The sequence below is a fragment of the Trifolium pratense genome, linkage group LG2 (genome assembly GCF_020283565.1).
Source record: "Trifolium pratense cultivar HEN17-A07 linkage group LG2, ARS_RC_1.1, whole genome shotgun sequence".
NCBI classification, from domain to species: domain Eukaryota; kingdom Viridiplantae; phylum Streptophyta; class Magnoliopsida; order Fabales; family Fabaceae; genus Trifolium; species Trifolium pratense.
Window position 1 is genome coordinate 39,921,858 of NC_060060.1, and position 19,683 is coordinate 39,941,540.

Genomic DNA, 19,683 nt, shown 5'->3' on the forward strand with positions numbered 1-19,683 from the left:
TAATTGGAGGGAGAGACTGTATGTGTAATGTGTAGGTAACCATCGTAACACGGGCATCGATAGATAGTAGATAGATACTACTAAAAAGTTTTCCTTGCCTAATAAGCAATGACACCATTTTGTTGTTTCTTGTGCCATTTCCCCCATTAAAGGGATGCCCCTTGCGTCTTTCTTTGTTACTCCTATCTATGCCATAATCATATGTCCCCACACTAGTATTCTACTACAAGGGCAGCTTCTTCTTTCACATTTATTCAACAACATATCCCTTTGCTTATCAAATTCTAACATGATAGCTCACGATTTGTAAGGATGTGTTAGGTCTTACTAAAATTCTAATATGATCTTCTAGATTATCTTATACTTGGGTTTCACTATTTGTTCGCCTATTATAAATATCTACGCACTAAGCCTAATATTGTATTAGGTTTGAGGGAGTCCGACATTAGATATGAGATGATAGAGACAATCCTCATTTTATAATCCAATTTTGTAAGATTGAGTTAATCTCAATCAGAAATCTGGTGCCCTTGCTTCACTTTTAAAGTGAAAAGATAAAAAAAATTAGGGAGATGCATGCTACCAATGTCCACAAGATACTCTTTAAAAATCTCATGTATTAAGTTTGGATCATGCTAAACAGTGCCCAATATACTAGTTAAGCATTAAAAACTAAAATGTTTAATTTTTTGAATAAATAATTTCTTTAAATGGAATACTTAAAAGAGTGTTATAGGAAAACTCATTAGCAAGACAAAAAAAAATTAAATATCAATATATAATTTTAGAAGTGATTTATTTAATGGTGAAAATTCCGGTATCCAACTTACATAATTTGGTACTAGTAGACAAAATTCAGTTTTATGTCATATTTTCATATTAATTTATATTTTTAAAAATTCATATTTTAAATGAATTTTACTTAGATATACCGGTACTCAACAATATAAGTTGGGTGTTCCCGTGAGTTTAGCTTAGTTGGTAGGGACTTCGCATTACATGTGCAGGAGCCCAGTTTCGAACTCGGGACACTCCACTTATTCACCTTTAAGGTGGTTTTTCAAGCCACTAGGCTACTTGACAAAAAAAAAAATATAAGTTGGGTACCAAAAATTCATATTTTAAATTCATTTTACATAAAAGTTTTTTTTTTTTAATTTTTTTTTAAATAAGTTAAGAGAATAGCGAGCATAAAAGGATCATTAGAAATATCAACAAAATTGACTAGCCCAAGGACCTCATCGTCTACCATACTCTCATAATATAAAATTTACAAAAGAAATAAAAACTGGGACCATAAAGATAAATCAACAAAAGTGTATTTCAAAAGAAATAGTATAATAAAAATTTATATAAGAAATAAAAATTTACATTTTCACCTGGTAAAACAACAAAAGTGTAGGTTAACCAGTGATACATAAAGATAAATCAGCACAAGTGGAATCAACCTAGTCGATCCTAACAAACTATCATCAAGTGAGCGTCTGCGAACACCAACCAAGATCTAAAATTCACGAATGAACCATCCACCAACACCGAAACTTGTCCGCGTACCATCAACTCCCCGCGAACAGCAAGCAAAACTATATGTGGATCACCTTTGTGTAATGTGGAGGTACGATCTCTTAAGTCTATTTTAAATTTTAATTTGGTCACTTATGTTTAAAAAGTTTCAAACTAATCCTTTTAGATAAATTTATACTAAAATTGTCCACCTAGCAAACATATTTGCATACATGGACAACTTAAGAAGGTGTCACGTGGAAGTTTTAGACGAAATTAACTCAAAATTTAACGGAAAGTTAGATTAAATTAACTCAAATTTTAATGAAAATGACGAACTTATGTTGAAATCAGTAACAATAGATCAACTTGAAACTTTTTAAAAGTAAGAGACCAAATTAAAACCTAAAATAAACTTAAGGGATGCGAACCAAATATTCAATTAAGCCTACTATTGACTACATACATGATTTGTAAATTGAAGGAGTTTTGCTCTCGATTTGATGAAAATGATGGATTATTTTCACAAAAGAATAAATGATGTTACTGAATTTGGTGATGTTATGATCAAACGTAAGCACCGATTTAATTTATTCTTTAAAAACTCTCATGTTGAGTATAATAGGAGATAAACTCATAAGGTAATCATGCATTTGCAAGACTAACCACATCTACAACTAGTCTTAATCTTTTTCATTAATGTACCAACATATAATTATGAATGAAATATAAGTATTTTTTAGTAAACAAACATTTTCTATAGCTAGTCTCAATATTTTTCATTGATGTATAAGCTATAGTAATAAAAAAACAAAAATATTTTCTAAAAGGACCATTGATAATTGTGAATTGTCATGATACTTTCCTCCATAATGGAGGTAGAATTTCATTTATTGCTGGGATGCTTCCAATTAGGTGTTTGGAAAGTGGCAGCACTAGAAATAGGAAAAGTGTCCAAAGCAATATAAGGTGGCCAGTGGTTCATACTACATGTGTTGTTGGGCATTAAAGGGAGCTTGTGCCAAGATAATACTGACATATCACAATCAAACCCCTCAAATACAGATGCTGACAATTTTTCAGGACTCCCATTATGGGGTGACATGTACTAAATTGAAGGCCTGTATTATTGAAATTGCCTTCTGAACCACGTCCATTAATGGAAAATGCCAAGCCATATTATGCTGTGACAAAGAGACAGATTCATAACAAGTTAAGAATATTGATCATGCCGAATAACTAAAGATATGGTACACCAAATATATTAAAATTGATTTTGATGTTTTTATTGCTTATCCATTATAATTATGATTGAGTTTCTTCTCTAAAAAAAATTACTACTAAATATAAGCAAAAGTCAAAATGTATTTGGCTAAAATTTAGATTAAATATGTTTTGACTTTTGCTTATATTTAAGATCGAGGGAGTATAAATTAGTGAGGCACAAATGATGAGGTCTTTTAAGAGTGTTAATTTAGGGGAAAATAGTCATTTTAGTTCGTAAATATGATACTCGTTATTCTAGTTCCCGACTCAAGAAAAAAAAATACAAAGTAGTTTCTAATTTTACAAAGTATTCCCGCATTTTCAATGTAAAATTAGTGAGGACAAACAATGAGGTCTCTTAAATGTGTTAATTTAGGGGAAAGCAATCATTTTCGTTCCTAAATATGAAACTCGATGTTATTTTAGTCCATGACTCAAGAAAAAAAATACAAAGTAGTCTATAAATTTGCAATCCATTAATTTTACAAAGTATTCCCTGAATCTACAATCCGTTAATTTTACAAAGAAATTAAAAATATACATTGTGAGTGTAAAATTATTTTACACTAAACTTATCACAATATGCGAAGACATCGAACACAATTTTAATTTAAAATATATATAATATGTTGTTTCAAATTGAAGAGCTGTGACTATATGTTAATGTAAAATAATCTTACGCAATGATTGCATAATTAATCTCATATTTAAAATATAAGCCGGAATTGTGTTAAAAGAAGCGACTAACATGTGTTATCAGAGTTGTGGTTTAACTTGGTGGGGAGCGGGAATGTATATTTTGGTATTGGATCAACTATAGGATCTGAGAACTCGCACTTGGAAGGAGATTGTAGTTTCAAGTATGAGTGGTTATGTCCAACATTGTTTATGAATGAGAAGAATGTTGAATTTATAAAGAGATATGACTCATTAACCTAATGCCTTAATATTTTAGGTGGAGATTTGGTGTCTCTCTCTCTTATGAAATGGTTACCCCCTTAAATTGTGTTTCGTCTGTCAAATTACCCCTCACCCTCCGTTTACTTCGCCAGTGATGACGACGTACGTTAACTGCACATGTGACACATGCCAATATGACTACACGTCATAGAGGGGATAATTTACCCTAATGGCCCAAAACACTTGAATTAATTCATTCTTAGTTGTTAAAAGCTTTCCTTATATCTTGGTTAGCCTAACTTTATGCATGAGAAGTTTTTTTTGTCAAGAAAGCAGTTAAATTAAATTAAGCCAAACACTACCTTAATCTTTGGACGCTACTCTTTATTCAACCTTAATACCAAAAAGCTTCTTCTAATTTTCGATCGAGCATATTAAAATAAAAATATTTGGTGGACACCCACTTTTTCATATAATCGTAGAACTTGATTAACCACGTACAAAAATGTAGTTAATTTAATTGATTATATTAGTTAATTTAATTCACCTTAAAAATTATGGCTAATTCAATTTAATTAATCACTTACTCAACTATAATTACTATATTTTTAATCAATTTTTTTGAACTCAACTGTAATAACCATGTTTTTAACCATATTTTTTAATTTGATAACTAGGTTTTTTTTTTTTTTTTATGAAAATGATAACTAGTTATTGGACGATAGGAGTGTCCATTTATTATTATTATTATCGCATTAAAATCACATAAATTGTTGATAGCTTGAATTTGAGAACGTGCAAAATTTAATAGTCTTTCTTGTATATATTTTGAATTGATGTTGTGTGTTTAAAAATAGTGTTTTTACAAGTTTGAAATTCTATATGGAACAATTTTTATTAGACGTTACTTATCTTTCCAAGTCAAATTTTGAATTATTATGCGTCGTTGGAGGAAAAATAGAGAAAAAAACCTGTTAATTTAGGAGTTATGAAGTTAAAGTACTTTTTTTAAGTACTTTCTCCACATGTGATTGGTAACTAATTTTGCTATTTAATCAAAACTAAAAGAGTGGCTTTCTTTCACGCTTCTTAATTTCTCTCTTACTTTGTGTAGTCATCCACAAACTTAGCAGACAATATGGCATCCATATATAGTCATATTTTGTTGTTTTGGTCTTCTTCTCGAAGTAATTATATAGCCGCTAAATGGGTGAATGACCAATGCTATAATTTTGGAGTATTTATCTATCAATAAGTTGGTTGTGAGTATTAGATGCAAATTTACTTATGTTGCTTGATTTTATTGGTTGTAGGGTAAATATACTAAATTATTAAGAAGTAGAGTATATATGTTTCATCATATATGCCTAACCCGTTTGGCCATATAAATTTGGTTAATTCGCCTTCTGTGTGATTTTTTTATTATTAAGAAGTCCATAATACGATACAATATAGATATGATGATACATGAAAATTTTAAAATTTAAGATACGATACAGTCAAGATACTTTAATAAAAAATTAATTTAAAATTAAATATATAAATACAAAATATATAAACTTAACTAAAATTGATAATAAAATCAACAATATTAGTATTATCATAGAACATTATTAAATCAAGTGAATTAGATATCTTATTAGATTCTTAAGTACTACCCAAAAAGCTGTTACTTTGACTGCAGCTGAGGAACTTATTTGGCATAAATAGGTTCCTCTGAAGGTACTATCTTTGCGTGCGAACTACTTCGTGATAGGTTGCCAACGAAAGCAAACTTGGTAACTCGCTGCATTATCTCGTCGGCAGCTCATTTTTGTGTGACCGGATGCGGAGGCATCGAGCCGACTCATCGCTTATTCTTCACTTGCGATACTTTTGGCACCTTGTGGTCGTCGATTCGGTCCTGAATTGGTCTTTCTTCAGTGGATTCTCAAAATCCATCTGATCATCTTCTTCACTTCGTAGACACAACAAGTGGTTGTCGAGCACGACAGTCGTGTTTGCAGCTCATTTGATTTGTTTGTGTTTGGGTTATATGGAATGAAATAAATCACCGGCTTTTCAGTAATATAGCAAAAGCGTTACCTCAACTTCTGGATAAAGTTAAAGAGCTCTCTTTTTGGTGGTTAAAGACGACGAATGTGAACTTAGTTGCAAACTTACATAGTTGGTGGTCGAACCCTTTGTTATGTTTGTATTCTGTGGTTCTCTTTGGCTGTTGCTTTGTATAATTCTCGAGAGCTTCTTTTGGCACACCTTATGCTGAAGGAAATTTTTTGGTTTATATACATGATTCATTTTTTCTTGTTAAAAAAAACATTATATTTATTTAGCACTATTATCTTAAAAAAAAACATCATTTGTATTATCATAGAAGACATCATTAGTATTATAAACAAAAAAAAATCATGGTTCGATCTCCGCAACTGCGATCGGGAGGGGGCTGGAACCACTTGATGCCATAATCAACCCCCGAACCATATTAGGCGGTCTAATGGGCTGGATACTGGTTGTGAAAACCAAAGAAATAAATAAAAAAGAACATTATAGTCTAATATTTTTTTTAGGTGAATTTAAGAGCATAATGATAAGGGAATAGAAGACATGTCAGAGATGACACACCTTGTAAGCCTTAATCCTATGGCAATTGCTCACAATATATATATATATATATATATATATATATATATATATATATAAGAAAAAAAATAACAAGTAGAAGAGGCGGCCGAACCTAACCCTTAAGAAACAAAACAAAATAAAACATAAAAGGGAAAACAAGAAAAATACGCTAAGGGAGTCTTAAAGTACGTAATCTAAAACGATTCATATATAAACAAATCATCCCGGATAAAACTGGTGAATGAATCAACCGCCAACAATCGGCAGCAAGCAATATCCGACTCTTTCGAGCCAATCAATTTGAAATCAATCCCCTAAAGTGATACGAATATAAGGCGAACCTTCAATCTTGAAATTAACAATAGATATTGAATTTAGGTTTTGAAAATCGAAAATAAATTTGACCGCCAACACGGTAACAAATTCACTGACCAACAACTCGTTGACGGACCACAACAAGCTATATTGACAATTTCTAGCCATAAAACCGCCGTGGTGGCTGTTTTGAAACCAACCCATTTGTTGAAAATAAAAAAATGGGTTTAGTGAGAACTAGAAAGCGATGAGTAGTCTAATATTCACTAGAGTTAACACTAATTATTTCAGTCTCGTCTCCTCCATTCCCATATCAAGAAACAATGTATCGGGAACATGCATGTCTGATATTTTTTTATTACCAAATACTTCTTCGATACATATTGGAAACTATCACAAATGTGTTTGATATTTTTCTATTAAAAAGGCTGCCCTCTCTCGGTTGGATGTTGGTCCAGCCTATTATTACGAGGAGTTCCTGGCTCACTAGTGGGCATGCACCAGCGGTTTGCAGATGCATGGTCCGGATTTCTTTATGATCATTTGATAACTTGGTTCGTCCTCGATATAAAGACAAGACTAATGAAGACTACATCTGGGGGAGAATGGGTTATTCTCCCAAAGTCCGGCCGACGACAACCCGTGGCAACCATTACCAAGACGCAATACTTAATTTTGGATAATTGAATTTCATAGTTTTTTTTTTTTTTTTTTTTTACAAAAGGAATTTCATAGTTATTACTTATTAACTTAAACATCCAACTAATCAAAATCCTAATTTAATTACTACAAACTTGTGCCTAACACCCACCTCCACAAGACTAACACGAGCACCTATATTTGGCAAGGCTCTAATCATGCCTTAAATACTTTCATAGACACGCAAGAAGCATCAATTTTATATTATCCATTTGTTTAGGTCAACATGCACACCTACACCTTGAACAGTTAGTACTCCCTCCGTCTCAAAAAGAGTGAGCCATTTTGATCATATATACTATTCGCATATCTTCCTTTAACCATATTTTTCTACTAATAAATAAAAACATATAGCAGCATATAAGATGTTGTTGGATTCATCTCGATGAGTATTTTAAAAAATCATATTTTTATAATTTTTACTATTATACATTTAAAAATATTAATCGTCAAAATTATGCATTGGTATGCGTGACGCAGTTAACTGACCCACTCATTGTGGGACGGAGGGAGTAGTTTTTAAATAAAGGAAATACGAGTATAAATTTGCAGTTGACATTGGCAGAAACAGCATGATCCACAACACCATGAATCTTTAATACTCTTTGTGCATTTGGTTTTAAAATTGATGTTAAATAAAATTTTAGTAAAAATGACTTGAACGTAAAGTGATTTTAATTGTAAAAAAAGTGATTTAATTTATGTTTACCAAAAGCTACTAACACAAATCACAAATTCACCTCTATCAAAAAAAATAAAAATAATCACACATTCAATTGTTAGAAACTTAGACTCAATTTTATAAATAAAATCAATTTTACTTATTTGAAATCACTTGGTGATTTCACTAGAGAGAATTAACCAAACATACAGCATATTCGTTAATTTGTCTCTTTCTGTGCAATTATAAATTGTTTGCATTTGGCTGTATATCTTCATTATATTGAGTTGAGATATGCATTGACTTTTCTATCGGATTTTTTATTATAATAAATAAACTATATATTATCCTATAATCGATTCTAAAAGTCTTGCTCAATGATGACTAACAGAGTATAATTAATCGTCCTTGCCGTAGTACTGATTGGTACCGATTAATTTAGTAATAATATTAATTCTTGTGTTATGATAAAAAAAAAATGTTGTACGGTCTAGTACTCACTCTAGTTGCTGTTCTATATCCATCATATGAATAATTTAATTACTAGTATATATTTTGTGACTAATAGAATGTAGCACAGGTCTATATATATAAATTCTTATGAAGCTTAATTACTCAATCAATAGCAACAGAAAATAGCTAGTAATATATTAGAAGAGCATAGCACACTAGACAACTTCAATTTAATGGCTAATTCAGTAACTATGCACAAACTAATCTCAATTATTTTCATCTTAATCACTCTTTTCACATCAAAAGCACTAGCTGATTGTGAAAGTGAATCATCAAACAGTTGCAACAACAAAGAAAAAGCTCTGCCTCTAAAAATAATATCAATATTTGCAATATTAGTAACTAGCATGATTGGTGTGAGTTTACCCTTGGTGTCACGTTCGATCCCGTCCTTAAGCCCAGAACGAGATCTCTTTGTAATCGTGAAGTGTTTTGCAGCCGGTATTATTCTTGGTACTGGGTTCATGCATGTACTTCCTGATTCGTACGACATGCTAAGGTCGGATTGTTTGGAGGAGAAACCATGGCACGAGTTTCCGTTTTCGGGACTAGTGGCCATGTTCTCTGCTGTGATCACAATGATGGTGGATTCTTTGGCTACTAGTTATTATAGTGGGAAGAGTAAGGGTGGTGTTATAATTCCACATGGTGGTGATCAAGAGATGGGTGATGTTAATGTTGGTCATTCACATGGTGGTCATCATCACATGCATGGCGAGATCAAGATAGAAGAAAGCGCAGCATCACAACTTCTACGTTATCGCGTAGTTGCCATGGTAATATATATTTTCTCCGTCTCATAGTAACTGTTTTGAAAGATAATGTATTACGGACTATACACACTTTGACTCTGCTCATTATTATAAGCAATTTTTTTTTTTAGATTTATTAAATATCTGATATATCTAATTTATATTATACCGTAGTTAATTAAAGTAATAATTGATATATGGAAATTTACGTATGCAGGTATTGGAACTTGGAATCGTTGTTCATTCAGTGGTGATAGGACTTTCCATGGGAGCCTCCAACAACACTTGCTCATTAAAAGGTCTTGCGGCTGCCCTTTGTTTCCATCAAATGTTCGAAGGCATGGGTCTTGGTGGCTGCATTCTACAAGTAATTTAATTCATTCATTTACTTTACTTTTGTTAAAGAAATTTTTACATATGATTCCATAATTAATAAATAAAAGATAATTAGATACGAATAAAATACTAAACACGGCTCAAGGGTCAAACATCTCAAGCAAGAGTTTTAGGTCTCAAATTTTTGAGTTAAAAATTTAGTTTGAGTTAATACATGATAAACGTTTAGCTATTACGTTTGAGTTAATTTTCAAGCTTATGATTAATTTTTCAAAGGCATCGTTTTAAAATTTGCTTTAGGCACCTAAATTTGTTGGGTCGGTCATGTGAAAAACAAATATGCAACAAACTGCTCCACTAATCATTTTTAAATGGCAAAGTCAATCCTTAAAAAACAAAGGATTGTAATAATAATAATAATAATAATAATAATAATAATAATAATAATAATAATGTAACACTTCAATGTCTTAAATTAACAGGCAGAGTACAAGTTTGTAAAAAAGGCCATCATGGTATTCTTCTTCTCGGTTACAACACCACTTGGAATTGCATTAGGAATTGCAATGTCATCTAGTTACAAAGAGAACAGTCCAAAAGCACTTATCACCGTTGGATTGCTTAATGGATCATCTGCTGGTCTCTTAATCTACATGGCTTTGGTTGACTTGCTTGCTGCTGATTTCATGAGTAAGAGGATGCAGGGTAGTATTAAGCTTCAATTAAAATCATACATTGCTGTATTTATTGGTGCTGGTGGCATGTCTCTCATGGCTAAATGGGCTTGATATATTTTTATAAGATGTGTTTTAATGCTGTAATGTTAATTAAGAACCTATTTACTTTTGATGTTTTACCTTACAATGGGATGTTTGTTTGATATTGTGATGTAAATTGTAAAACCAACTATATAGTTGATTTTACCACTGTTATGTTAACATTTGAATTGAATAAATAAATGGAAATTAATTAAAGTGATAATTAGCTCTATATTGCTTTCTATCAATTTAATATACAATATGAGAAGAGGGTGTTTGTATAATGACTTGGATCCTCTCAATTTATTTTTATGAGATTCTCACTCAACATTAAATTTTGATTGTTAGATTTATTAAAGGAAAAAAATTAAAGTGGAATTATTAAATAAAATACACCACAAACAAGATGTGAAATATTGAAACCGAATCATTTATCCAATATTGGACTTATATATGGATAATTATCAAAGTTTTCTCTCCCGACTCCCGTATTTCTTTTCTATCCCTGAATTTTCATTTTTGCCTTTGGGGGTACTGCGGTTTATACGAACCGGATTTTTTTGTCATGCTAAAAAATTTCGGTTAATATAAACTGAAATATTGTGTTCAAATTTTTTTTCTTCAAATTTCCTGCATAAATTCTGCATGAGACCCTCAACTTCCAAAATTTATTTGAAATACTAAACGATGTTTGATTTGAGTAAAAGACCACTCGTTCGAAAGCTTAGGGTGTCAATAATACAAATATAATTTTTGTTTTGAGGGTTAACTATCCAATTGGTTCAGTTTGACCAAATAATGGGTACTGGTACAGAAACAGAGCAGAAACTTTTCTCAAAATTGAAGGTAGATTTTCTCATACTATACTTAATGAAATTTAACAATTCCGGTGTCAATCCTGTAGTAAATTTTGTCTTATTTACACTAGATTAAAAATCATTAGCATACGACTTATATTCAGAGAACTATGCTAAATTTACCACATGTATCTCTACAACATTTTGCAGAAACTTTTCTAAAACTTGTATGTAGATTTTCTCATACTATACTTAATGAAATTTAACAATTCCGGTGTCAATATTGTAGTAAATTTTGTCTTCTTTACACTAGATTAAAAATCATTAGCATACGACATATATTCAGAGAGATATGCTAAATTTACACAGGTAGCTCTACACGAATTTTCACATAAATCTTTCTTTTTTTTGGGGGGTAAATTTATGTTATTTCGGTTTATATAAATCGATTTTTTTTCCATGTTTAAAAATTTCGGTTCGTATAAACCGAAATAAGTTGGCCAAATTTTTTCAAACTGCAAGGGGTAAAATGATATTTTTGGGGGTATAAAAGAAAGACGGGGGGTCGGGAGAGAAAACTTCATAATTATCTATTGTGGACTGTCAATTAAGTTAAGCCCAATTATAAGTGATCTACTAAGGTTTGACTAAAGTGGGCTTATGAGTATCTAATAGGATGTGAGCCTTAATGTGTAGAGCTTATGGATAATTCTGTTTTGTAATAGATTAAAATAGAGATGCAAATAGTTAACCCTAATTTGAGTTCTATAAATAAAGAGGTTATGGTCCCCAAGCCGCACACCGTTTCTAGAGATCTTTGTTGACGTCTCATTATCATAAGATACGAAGAACATAACTAAAGACTTTTCTCATAAAGAGTGTGTTGATCAAAAGACCAAACTACAACAACACTATTAGGCACAATTAACGCTACACATTAGGCACAATTCTACTCCTCCAGTTTTGCACAATTTTTCAAATATTCACACAACACAACAAATAGATCTACGAGGCTGCGACGTTAAATCATTTTATATGGCAAAATCACAATTCATCGTTCAATGCTATTTGGGAATGAATCTGTAAGTTAAATCATTTTTCAAATTGTCATTTAAATTTTAGACATAAACAGAACTACAACTTCTCCAACACGACAGAACCATTAGAAAAATGAGCGAGGCTGCGACGGTGACATGGCTAACACCAGTTGTCGTTAAAACAACAACCCATGAAGAAGAAGTTGCACAACAGATCTGAACCGAACAAGATGTAGATTAACAAAACTCCACCATGACGGTGACCATCGACAACACTGGAAGAAGTCTTGTGGGGTACGACGACCCCAATAGGGATAAAGGGTGATTAATGCACAATTACCATTATTGGTAATTTGCGAGCACCATAATCAACATTGCTAAATGGTACGAAGGAAGTGTGCAAAGAAAAGCAAGAATATGCAACGTGGAAGCTTATAAAATAGCTTCAAACTTTTATCTCCTTGTCCCACAGAAATCATGCGGTGGGTGTGTATAAAATGAAGGGTCCAGATCATTATTGCCTTTCGATTTTTCCCTTTCTCGTTACAATTATCATTATATCCAAACTAAAATTCACTATGTCTTTAGAATTTACAAACTTATTTACCATTTTTACACTTTTCGTCATCATCATCACTTGAATTAGTAGGAAGGAAGGATTAAGGGTGATATTGTCCTTTAACATAGACTTGCTCAAAATATTACACACTCCCTCTCCCGAGAAAGTCTACTATAGGCACAAACATAAATTATATGTGTTAGGCACACTCACAAAAAATTTTAAAAAAATAAAGATAAAATGGTTAAAGTGGAATTGATGTGACAATTTTAATTTATTTTTATTTGTATGTGTGTGTGCCTAAATCTTGTGCTCAAATGAGTGTGCCTAAGCAAGTGTTTCTCCCCTCTCCCTTTCAGTCTCGAGACAAATCAGGTTTCGATGAACGGAATAAGACAAAGATTGTTGCACACGCTGCGCGTCGATGGCCCATCGGCAGCGTTGAAGAGGACAACGAGGAAGTCAAAGACAAAGGACCAGTTCATCCTTCCGGTCCCGGAATCATTATCCTATCTTGACACCGCCTCCATGCCTATGATCGTCGCTGCCGTTGGCATTGCAATTTTCGCCAAACTCCTCATGATGGTATCCGGTCTTTTCTTTCAACTTCATTTTTTGCACATTACCTGTTCGATCATATTACTAACTTAAACTAGTCACTGATGATTTGCAATTTCATTGCAGTATGATGAATCCAGATCCCAAGAGTTGATTGAGCGTGGGATAAAGAATGCTCCACCGGGTCAACATCAGGTTAGAATGCTCTCCCTTGAGGAGTGGGAGAAGGTTCGAGAACTCCCACCTAGAACTCCATTTGAGTCAAAATTTTCCCGTCCCAATTCCAGAATCAGAACTGGCGAACCATTGCGTCTGGTATCAATCTCACACTCTCTTTTTTTTTTTTTTTTTTTTATTACTAAATTCACTCCGTTTGAGACAATGCTGATGACTGATGAGCTTTATAAATCTATTGGAGGCGTGTCCGAGTGTCTGATAGGTCTCGTGTCTGAAATGACATTGATACTTGTGATTACATACAATCATCACTTTTATTTTCTAATTTTTTTACTAGTTTCTGTGCCTGTGTTGTATGTGTTGCTTGTGTCCATGTTTCATAGCTAATGACCTGTTGATAAGTGCACATTCTTTCTTCCCACATGCGTACCTAACCTAGTTTCGCTAGACTAATCCCATTGAGTGTCACTCACTAAATGTTTTTATTTTCTTTATTTATTATAAATAGAGAGCCAGTAAAATTTGACAGGAGTTTAATTTTACACATATAACTCTATATAATTGGCTCATATTAGTTTTACAATAAATAAAATTTGCACCTTTCACTTTATACACTTTACATGTTTACATGACTAGTTCTAATCTTACATGTTTACATTACACAAAATTAGCTCCTTTCACTTTATAAATTATACACCTTTCATACACACACAGGTGAGACTTGCTCAGAATCAGATCATAGGAGTGTTTTGCATTGGAATTTTATTACAAAGAAAACATTTAGTTTAATATAATGATTACCAATTGGGGAAAAATGTAAAAGAAGGCTTAACAAAGGAAATAAATTAGTTGTAAGTTGTAACAGAACGAAAAAAAGAATCACATGGATGATGGGGTGTGAGAAGAGGTATGTACAATGGAGTGAGCATGAAGTATATAACATATAGTGTAAGGATATTCTTCTAGTTCTACCTAGTATCCTATCTTCCTCTTATACATTGTAATTGGTTGCTATTGCTCGTTATTATTACATTTAGTGGCTGAACTTTCGTCATATGCTTTCTACAGGAGGATTTAAAGGATTGGACAATTGATGTTTTCATGTATGGTGTTGCCATAGCTGAAGAGTATGGTAAACGTGATACTAAGTAATGCAACATGTCATAAATTGGAAAACATGTAACCAGATGCAAAATGGTATTTCTTTATGTAACTATGTTCTTGTATGCACTCTTAAAACAATAAAGGATAACTAGTGGTGTACAGATATGTGAGCAGAGACTTTAACAATTAACATCATAAAGCATTTAACTTAGGCAAGACCAAGCCAATATGTGCATTATCTTAATTTGTAGTTATAGAATCTAAAGTTGGATAGCAGGTTTGACAATTAATACATAAACGTTGTATTTAGTTAGTTTGTACGCACAACTCAAACAATATTCATTAGTTTCTCAACAATAGAAGTAATATCCTTTCAATGTTGGATTTCTTAGCATAGATACGGTAAAACAACCAAAATTTGTATTCCATCACGAGTTTCAACTTTCAATTGTTTTGACAGTGTTATAGTTCCTTTTTATTAACGTACGGTTAAACATATATCGTTAACCCTAGCATATAGAGGCCTCTCTTGGAGTCTGATGATAGACACTTTGAAGCATGGGTACTTATAAAATGGTGATACCGAATACGTACCAATATTGGGTGTGTATGGTACTGATATTGCATGCACAGATTTGTATCCATTTTTATTTGGTTAATTGAGATGGTGGATTCAACAAAAACGTTGTTGAAAAATCTCTTAAAACATTTTGATTTTTTATCATATATAATTATCTCTTACTTTTGATAAAAATAGTGAAGACAATGCATAAAAACTGTAAATCTCATAAACGTGATAATAGTAATTCATTTAAAAAAATAACTTTTTTTTTCGATATTTAATATTAGCATTTTTGTTTTTAATAATTTATTAAAGTATTTTAAATTTTCTAAAAATGTCGTTTTATTTACCGGGTACTGATACCGTACCCGTATCTATGCAACAATTTATTTTTGTTACATTGGCACCGTATCTAGGTAACGCATTAGACGAGAACAAGGGGGGACCATGAATATGAGTACCATACTCTCAAGTCTCACCTGAGAGTTAAACTTCATCAATATACTTTTTTGAGGTTAAAACACTGATAATTTGCTAAAGCCTCAAGTATACGAGAAAATACTTCTACGTAGAAAGAAACCATTCATTAATATGTTTTGGGTTGGTCTAAATTCGTAAGTTTGTGATCTTTATGCCTACTGATATATAATCGGGTCGGTCTTTCTTTTTTCTTGTCAGATTGGGTGTTATGTAATTTTTGTGTGTCTGGTATCCACACACCACACTTGATTGTTGTATAATTATCATTTCGACTATTCTCCATTAAAAAAATTGTTGTAGCGTTACTACTTACTTTTTCGGTTAATCTTTTTAACATATGTGTTTTTTTCATTTTTTTTATTTTATGGAATGTGTTTTTTTCATCTAAATACCCTTCAAAGTGTAACAAAAGTTAATTGAAGGATAACAACAGTGCAAGTGCAACATATTAAAAACGAGTTATTTATTACTTACAAAAATTGAAATTCCCGATTGTTATCTCAAAAACTTAATGCTTAATAATATCTAATCTTGTTCGCTCCACATGCTTTCGCACTCTAGCGTCAATAGGGATCCAGAGAGCTGCCTTTGCTTTTAGTGTTCCTACGTAGATCTGCGGATTAACATTAAAAATTATTCTTGGCCTATATAACAGCAGTGCAGTCCCTTACCTCACAATTATGGTCACGTTCGTTTCGATCCCTAAATTTTGCATAAAGATCCCCAAAAACGTGTGTCCCACACATCCTCTCTGACACGACATCGTAGAAAAAGCAAAACAAATTCCATGAAATAAGAAAAAGAATGACAGAATTCCCGATACATGTTTATGCTTTCAGGACCGTTGGATTGGATCCATCTTTCTCCATAGCAATAACATGTGATGTGATAAGGGACAAATCATTGTTCACCTCGGTTGTAGGACAAAGTGACCCAAAGACATAGACAAGTGTTGTGTTTTGTTGTCACTCTTCTTAACTCTTGTTATATGTACGCCGTATCTTTATCCTCGTCAGAAAAATAACAAACGGACAAAGAGAAGGAACGCAAAAATAAAGGGCAAAAAATCATACTCAAACAGGAATAATTTTTTTATGCTTGGAAAGAAAGATAACTTTAATCAAATTACTCCATCTTTATATTGCTATTATGATTTTGTTAGACTCACGCTCATTTAAATAAGGTGAATTTTTCGGTATACATCTAATTTGAATATTGACGATACATCTGTTGAGATATATACTACCTATAGATTTATCATCAGAATGATTTATCTCAGCACCAATACATATCCAAATAAAATGTGTATCGAAGTATTCACCTGAATCAAATGTGTCCATTTAGTTCATCTCTTCATAATCTCACCACCAGTCACATGAAGAATGTGAAAAGAAACAATAACTACTAAATACATTTATGTGACCGCAGTGTCATGCATTTCATAAATATTACAGAGGTGGCAATATTATTTCAAATCTCAATTTATTTCTATCTAAAATAAAGAAATAGACAACAAGACCAGCAAATTGTTGCAGAGTCTTCTTCTGTCTTTCCAATTCTCACATGATCACATGTGATACAGAAATCAACCAGCTAAGGAAACAAATAAATCAAAGTCAACCCTTTGAAGCATGAACAATATGAGGATATGCTTTAATTAATATATTAAGTAAACAGCTGTATTCAATAATCAAATTTTCTACACAAAGAATGATAAATAGTAGTATTTTGCTAACCAAAATTCCAAAGTGAAAAAGTCAATACAAGAGAAAGGAAATCTTACATTTGTATAGCATGAATGGTAAAGTTATAATATAAGCTCTGACTATGTGTGGTGTGGGCTCATCATTTTCACTTCCCAATGCATATTGCATTGTCAATGTGATTTTATGAAATTCAAGTTTCTCGGTGTCTGTTTGAATGTGCGATGAGTTTGACAATAAAATTTCAAATATACCTTTTACCAAATCACATTGTCTAACTGCGATTCTGCAAATTTCACCGAGAATCCAAACATGCACTAGTCCAAATCACGGCCACACCGTGCTTTTTACCAAATCCAAACAAACTCTATCAACAAGAAATGTGATCAGTACCATAGCTGATAGCATGAAGACTTGAATCAGACATATTTGTAACCCATCTCATAGGACCATTCAATTCTCCTTGAATATTATATGCAAAAGAAGCCAATTTTACATCACTTGATCCACACATATCATTAACACCTAATTTAATCATCTTTTGTGTTCTTTCAAGAACTATAAGACTCGAAAAAGTAGAGAAACTATTCCCAACAAATACATCAGCCTTCAAACACACTTCATAATCAATTGCAGATTGAATCAAATAAGGATATTTTGCATAAATTTTATCAACACCAAGTTTCTTCTTCTCATAAGGTAAAAAACCTTCTTTCCAACCTTCTAGTATTGAAGAATTTTGAAGTAATTTATCAGCCACAGCAAGATAAACAACAGTTTTTTTTGGACTCGTATTAAGATCTTTGATGTTCCCAACTCTTTCTATTATCTCTTTCTTGCTACTACATATTTGATTTGTGTTCAATCTTTGTTCCAATTTTTTGCAATGAATCATCCAATCAATTTCTACTCTCATATGAACAGCAACATAAGGCACATAATTCTGAACCAAACCTTTATCATCATGGCTTCTTCCAACTTCTCTAATCATAGACACAACTCTATCAGCTTCTTGAGAAATCTCATCAACCAAAACTAAACACTCAAAAACCTTTGCGTAATCCTTAACAGGCCAATGATCATGCCACAAAAAAGGGTTTTTTCCAACAATCTTAATCACCTCAAAATCATCAAATGAACCATTTCTATACTCTCTCAACTGATCCAAATCCCTTTCTACTGTCCACTTTCTACCACTTCCTTTCTGCAATTCAAGAGCTTTTGTTGTGTTCATGAGATCCGAGTAACGACCCAATTGAACAAAACCACTACATAGTTCATTAAACTTGTCAAATTTGAACACTTTGTCAAATGAAATTGGTTTCAAAAGATCAATTTCCTTGTAAAACAAGGAAGCACTAAGACTAGGCATCAATAAAGTTCTGTTCAACATTTTAGCTGTGAGACAAGCCCTTGCAAATGCAATCTTTTGGTTGTTTAATCCCCACACAATTTGAGGAACCTCCAAAAACTTTTGTTGTTGAACAACAAAACCAAATGGTGAAACATTTTTGCTCATAAATACAAGGTTGTGAGGTAACAACAATGCCCTTAGGATCAAAACAACAATAAACAAAAACACAATCTTGCAAACTAAGGAATTTAGATTAACAACACCACCCATTAACTTTATCAGTTTGCAATTAAACAAAAATTCCATATATAATATCAGAATCAATTAAACCCGAGTTTGATTCCCGGTGGAAACAATTATCGGCAAGGCTTTACTTACCTCGCAGCAGAACTATGGATTACCGGCCCATCTCCTAGAACCAGAGGGTTAACACAATAACAAAACCAGAGGATGAGTTAAAAGATTAAATTTTTGATTGTAACCAAAGATGAGGAAAATTATGAAACACCATCATGATTGATCGTGGAATTGATATCGTGATAGAAATGTATATGATCGGATGTTTATGATTGAAATTAAAGTAGAATTAAACAGATGAGTGTGTTTGGAGAATTTGGATCAGTAATATAAAAAATTATGATGATGATGATGATGGTAATTGAAGGGAAAATTGGGATGGTGTGAAGAGTAAAGAATCTGGAGAGAAAAGTGGAGAATATGATGAGAAGGTGAAAGAGAAAGAAAGGGCAAATTCTAGGTTAGTAGCTTCCTCTGCTGTAAAAGCAAAAAAACCAGCTTGTGTTGTGGGTGGATACAAAAGAGAATATTTGAGGGAAACAATAAATAAAAAGATTCAGAGAGAGAGAGAGAGAGAGAGAGAGCGGCTGTTGAGAGAAGGGAAGAAGACAAAAGGGAAGTGAAGGATGAAAGGTGTCAGAAGTGAGAAGAAGGGTTTGTTTTAGATCAGAGTCAGAAAAGTACAGGTGAGATTTGGTGACCCAATTTGCAAACAAAACATAGTAGTAAT

The 19,683-nt window shown here is 32.4% G+C and overlaps 3 protein-coding genes across 3 annotated transcripts; 2 read left to right on the forward strand and 1 right to left on the reverse strand.

Moving 5' to 3' along the window:
* Window positions 1-8,566: 8,566 nt before the first annotated feature.
* Window positions 8,567-10,556, forward strand: LOC123908653 (fe(2+) transport protein 1-like). Its single transcript, XM_045959345.1, has 3 exons — window positions 8,567-9,255; window positions 9,449-9,598; window positions 10,050-10,556. Exons 1-3 carry the CDS (start codon window positions 8,653-8,655, stop codon window positions 10,353-10,355), a joined length of 1,059 nt encoding a protein of 352 aa, XP_045815301.1. The 5' UTR covers window positions 8,567-8,652; the 3' UTR covers window positions 10,356-10,556.
* A 2,326-nt stretch (window positions 10,557-12,882) lies between these two features.
* LOC123909009 lies at window positions 12,883-14,914 on the forward strand. Its single transcript, XM_045959775.1, has 3 exons — window positions 12,883-13,303; window positions 13,403-13,591; window positions 14,522-14,914. Exons 1-3 carry the CDS (start codon window positions 13,100-13,102, stop codon window positions 14,603-14,605), a joined length of 477 nt encoding a protein of 158 aa, XP_045815731.1. The 5' UTR covers window positions 12,883-13,099; the 3' UTR covers window positions 14,606-14,914.
* A 2,308-nt stretch (window positions 14,915-17,222) lies between these two features.
* LOC123909646 (O-fucosyltransferase 23-like) lies at window positions 17,223-19,683 on the reverse strand. Its single transcript, XM_045960514.1, has one exon. The coding sequence runs from the start codon at window positions 18,960-18,962 to the stop codon at window positions 17,673-17,675; it is 1,290 nt and encodes a 429-aa protein (XP_045816470.1). The 5' UTR covers window positions 18,963-19,683; the 3' UTR covers window positions 17,223-17,672.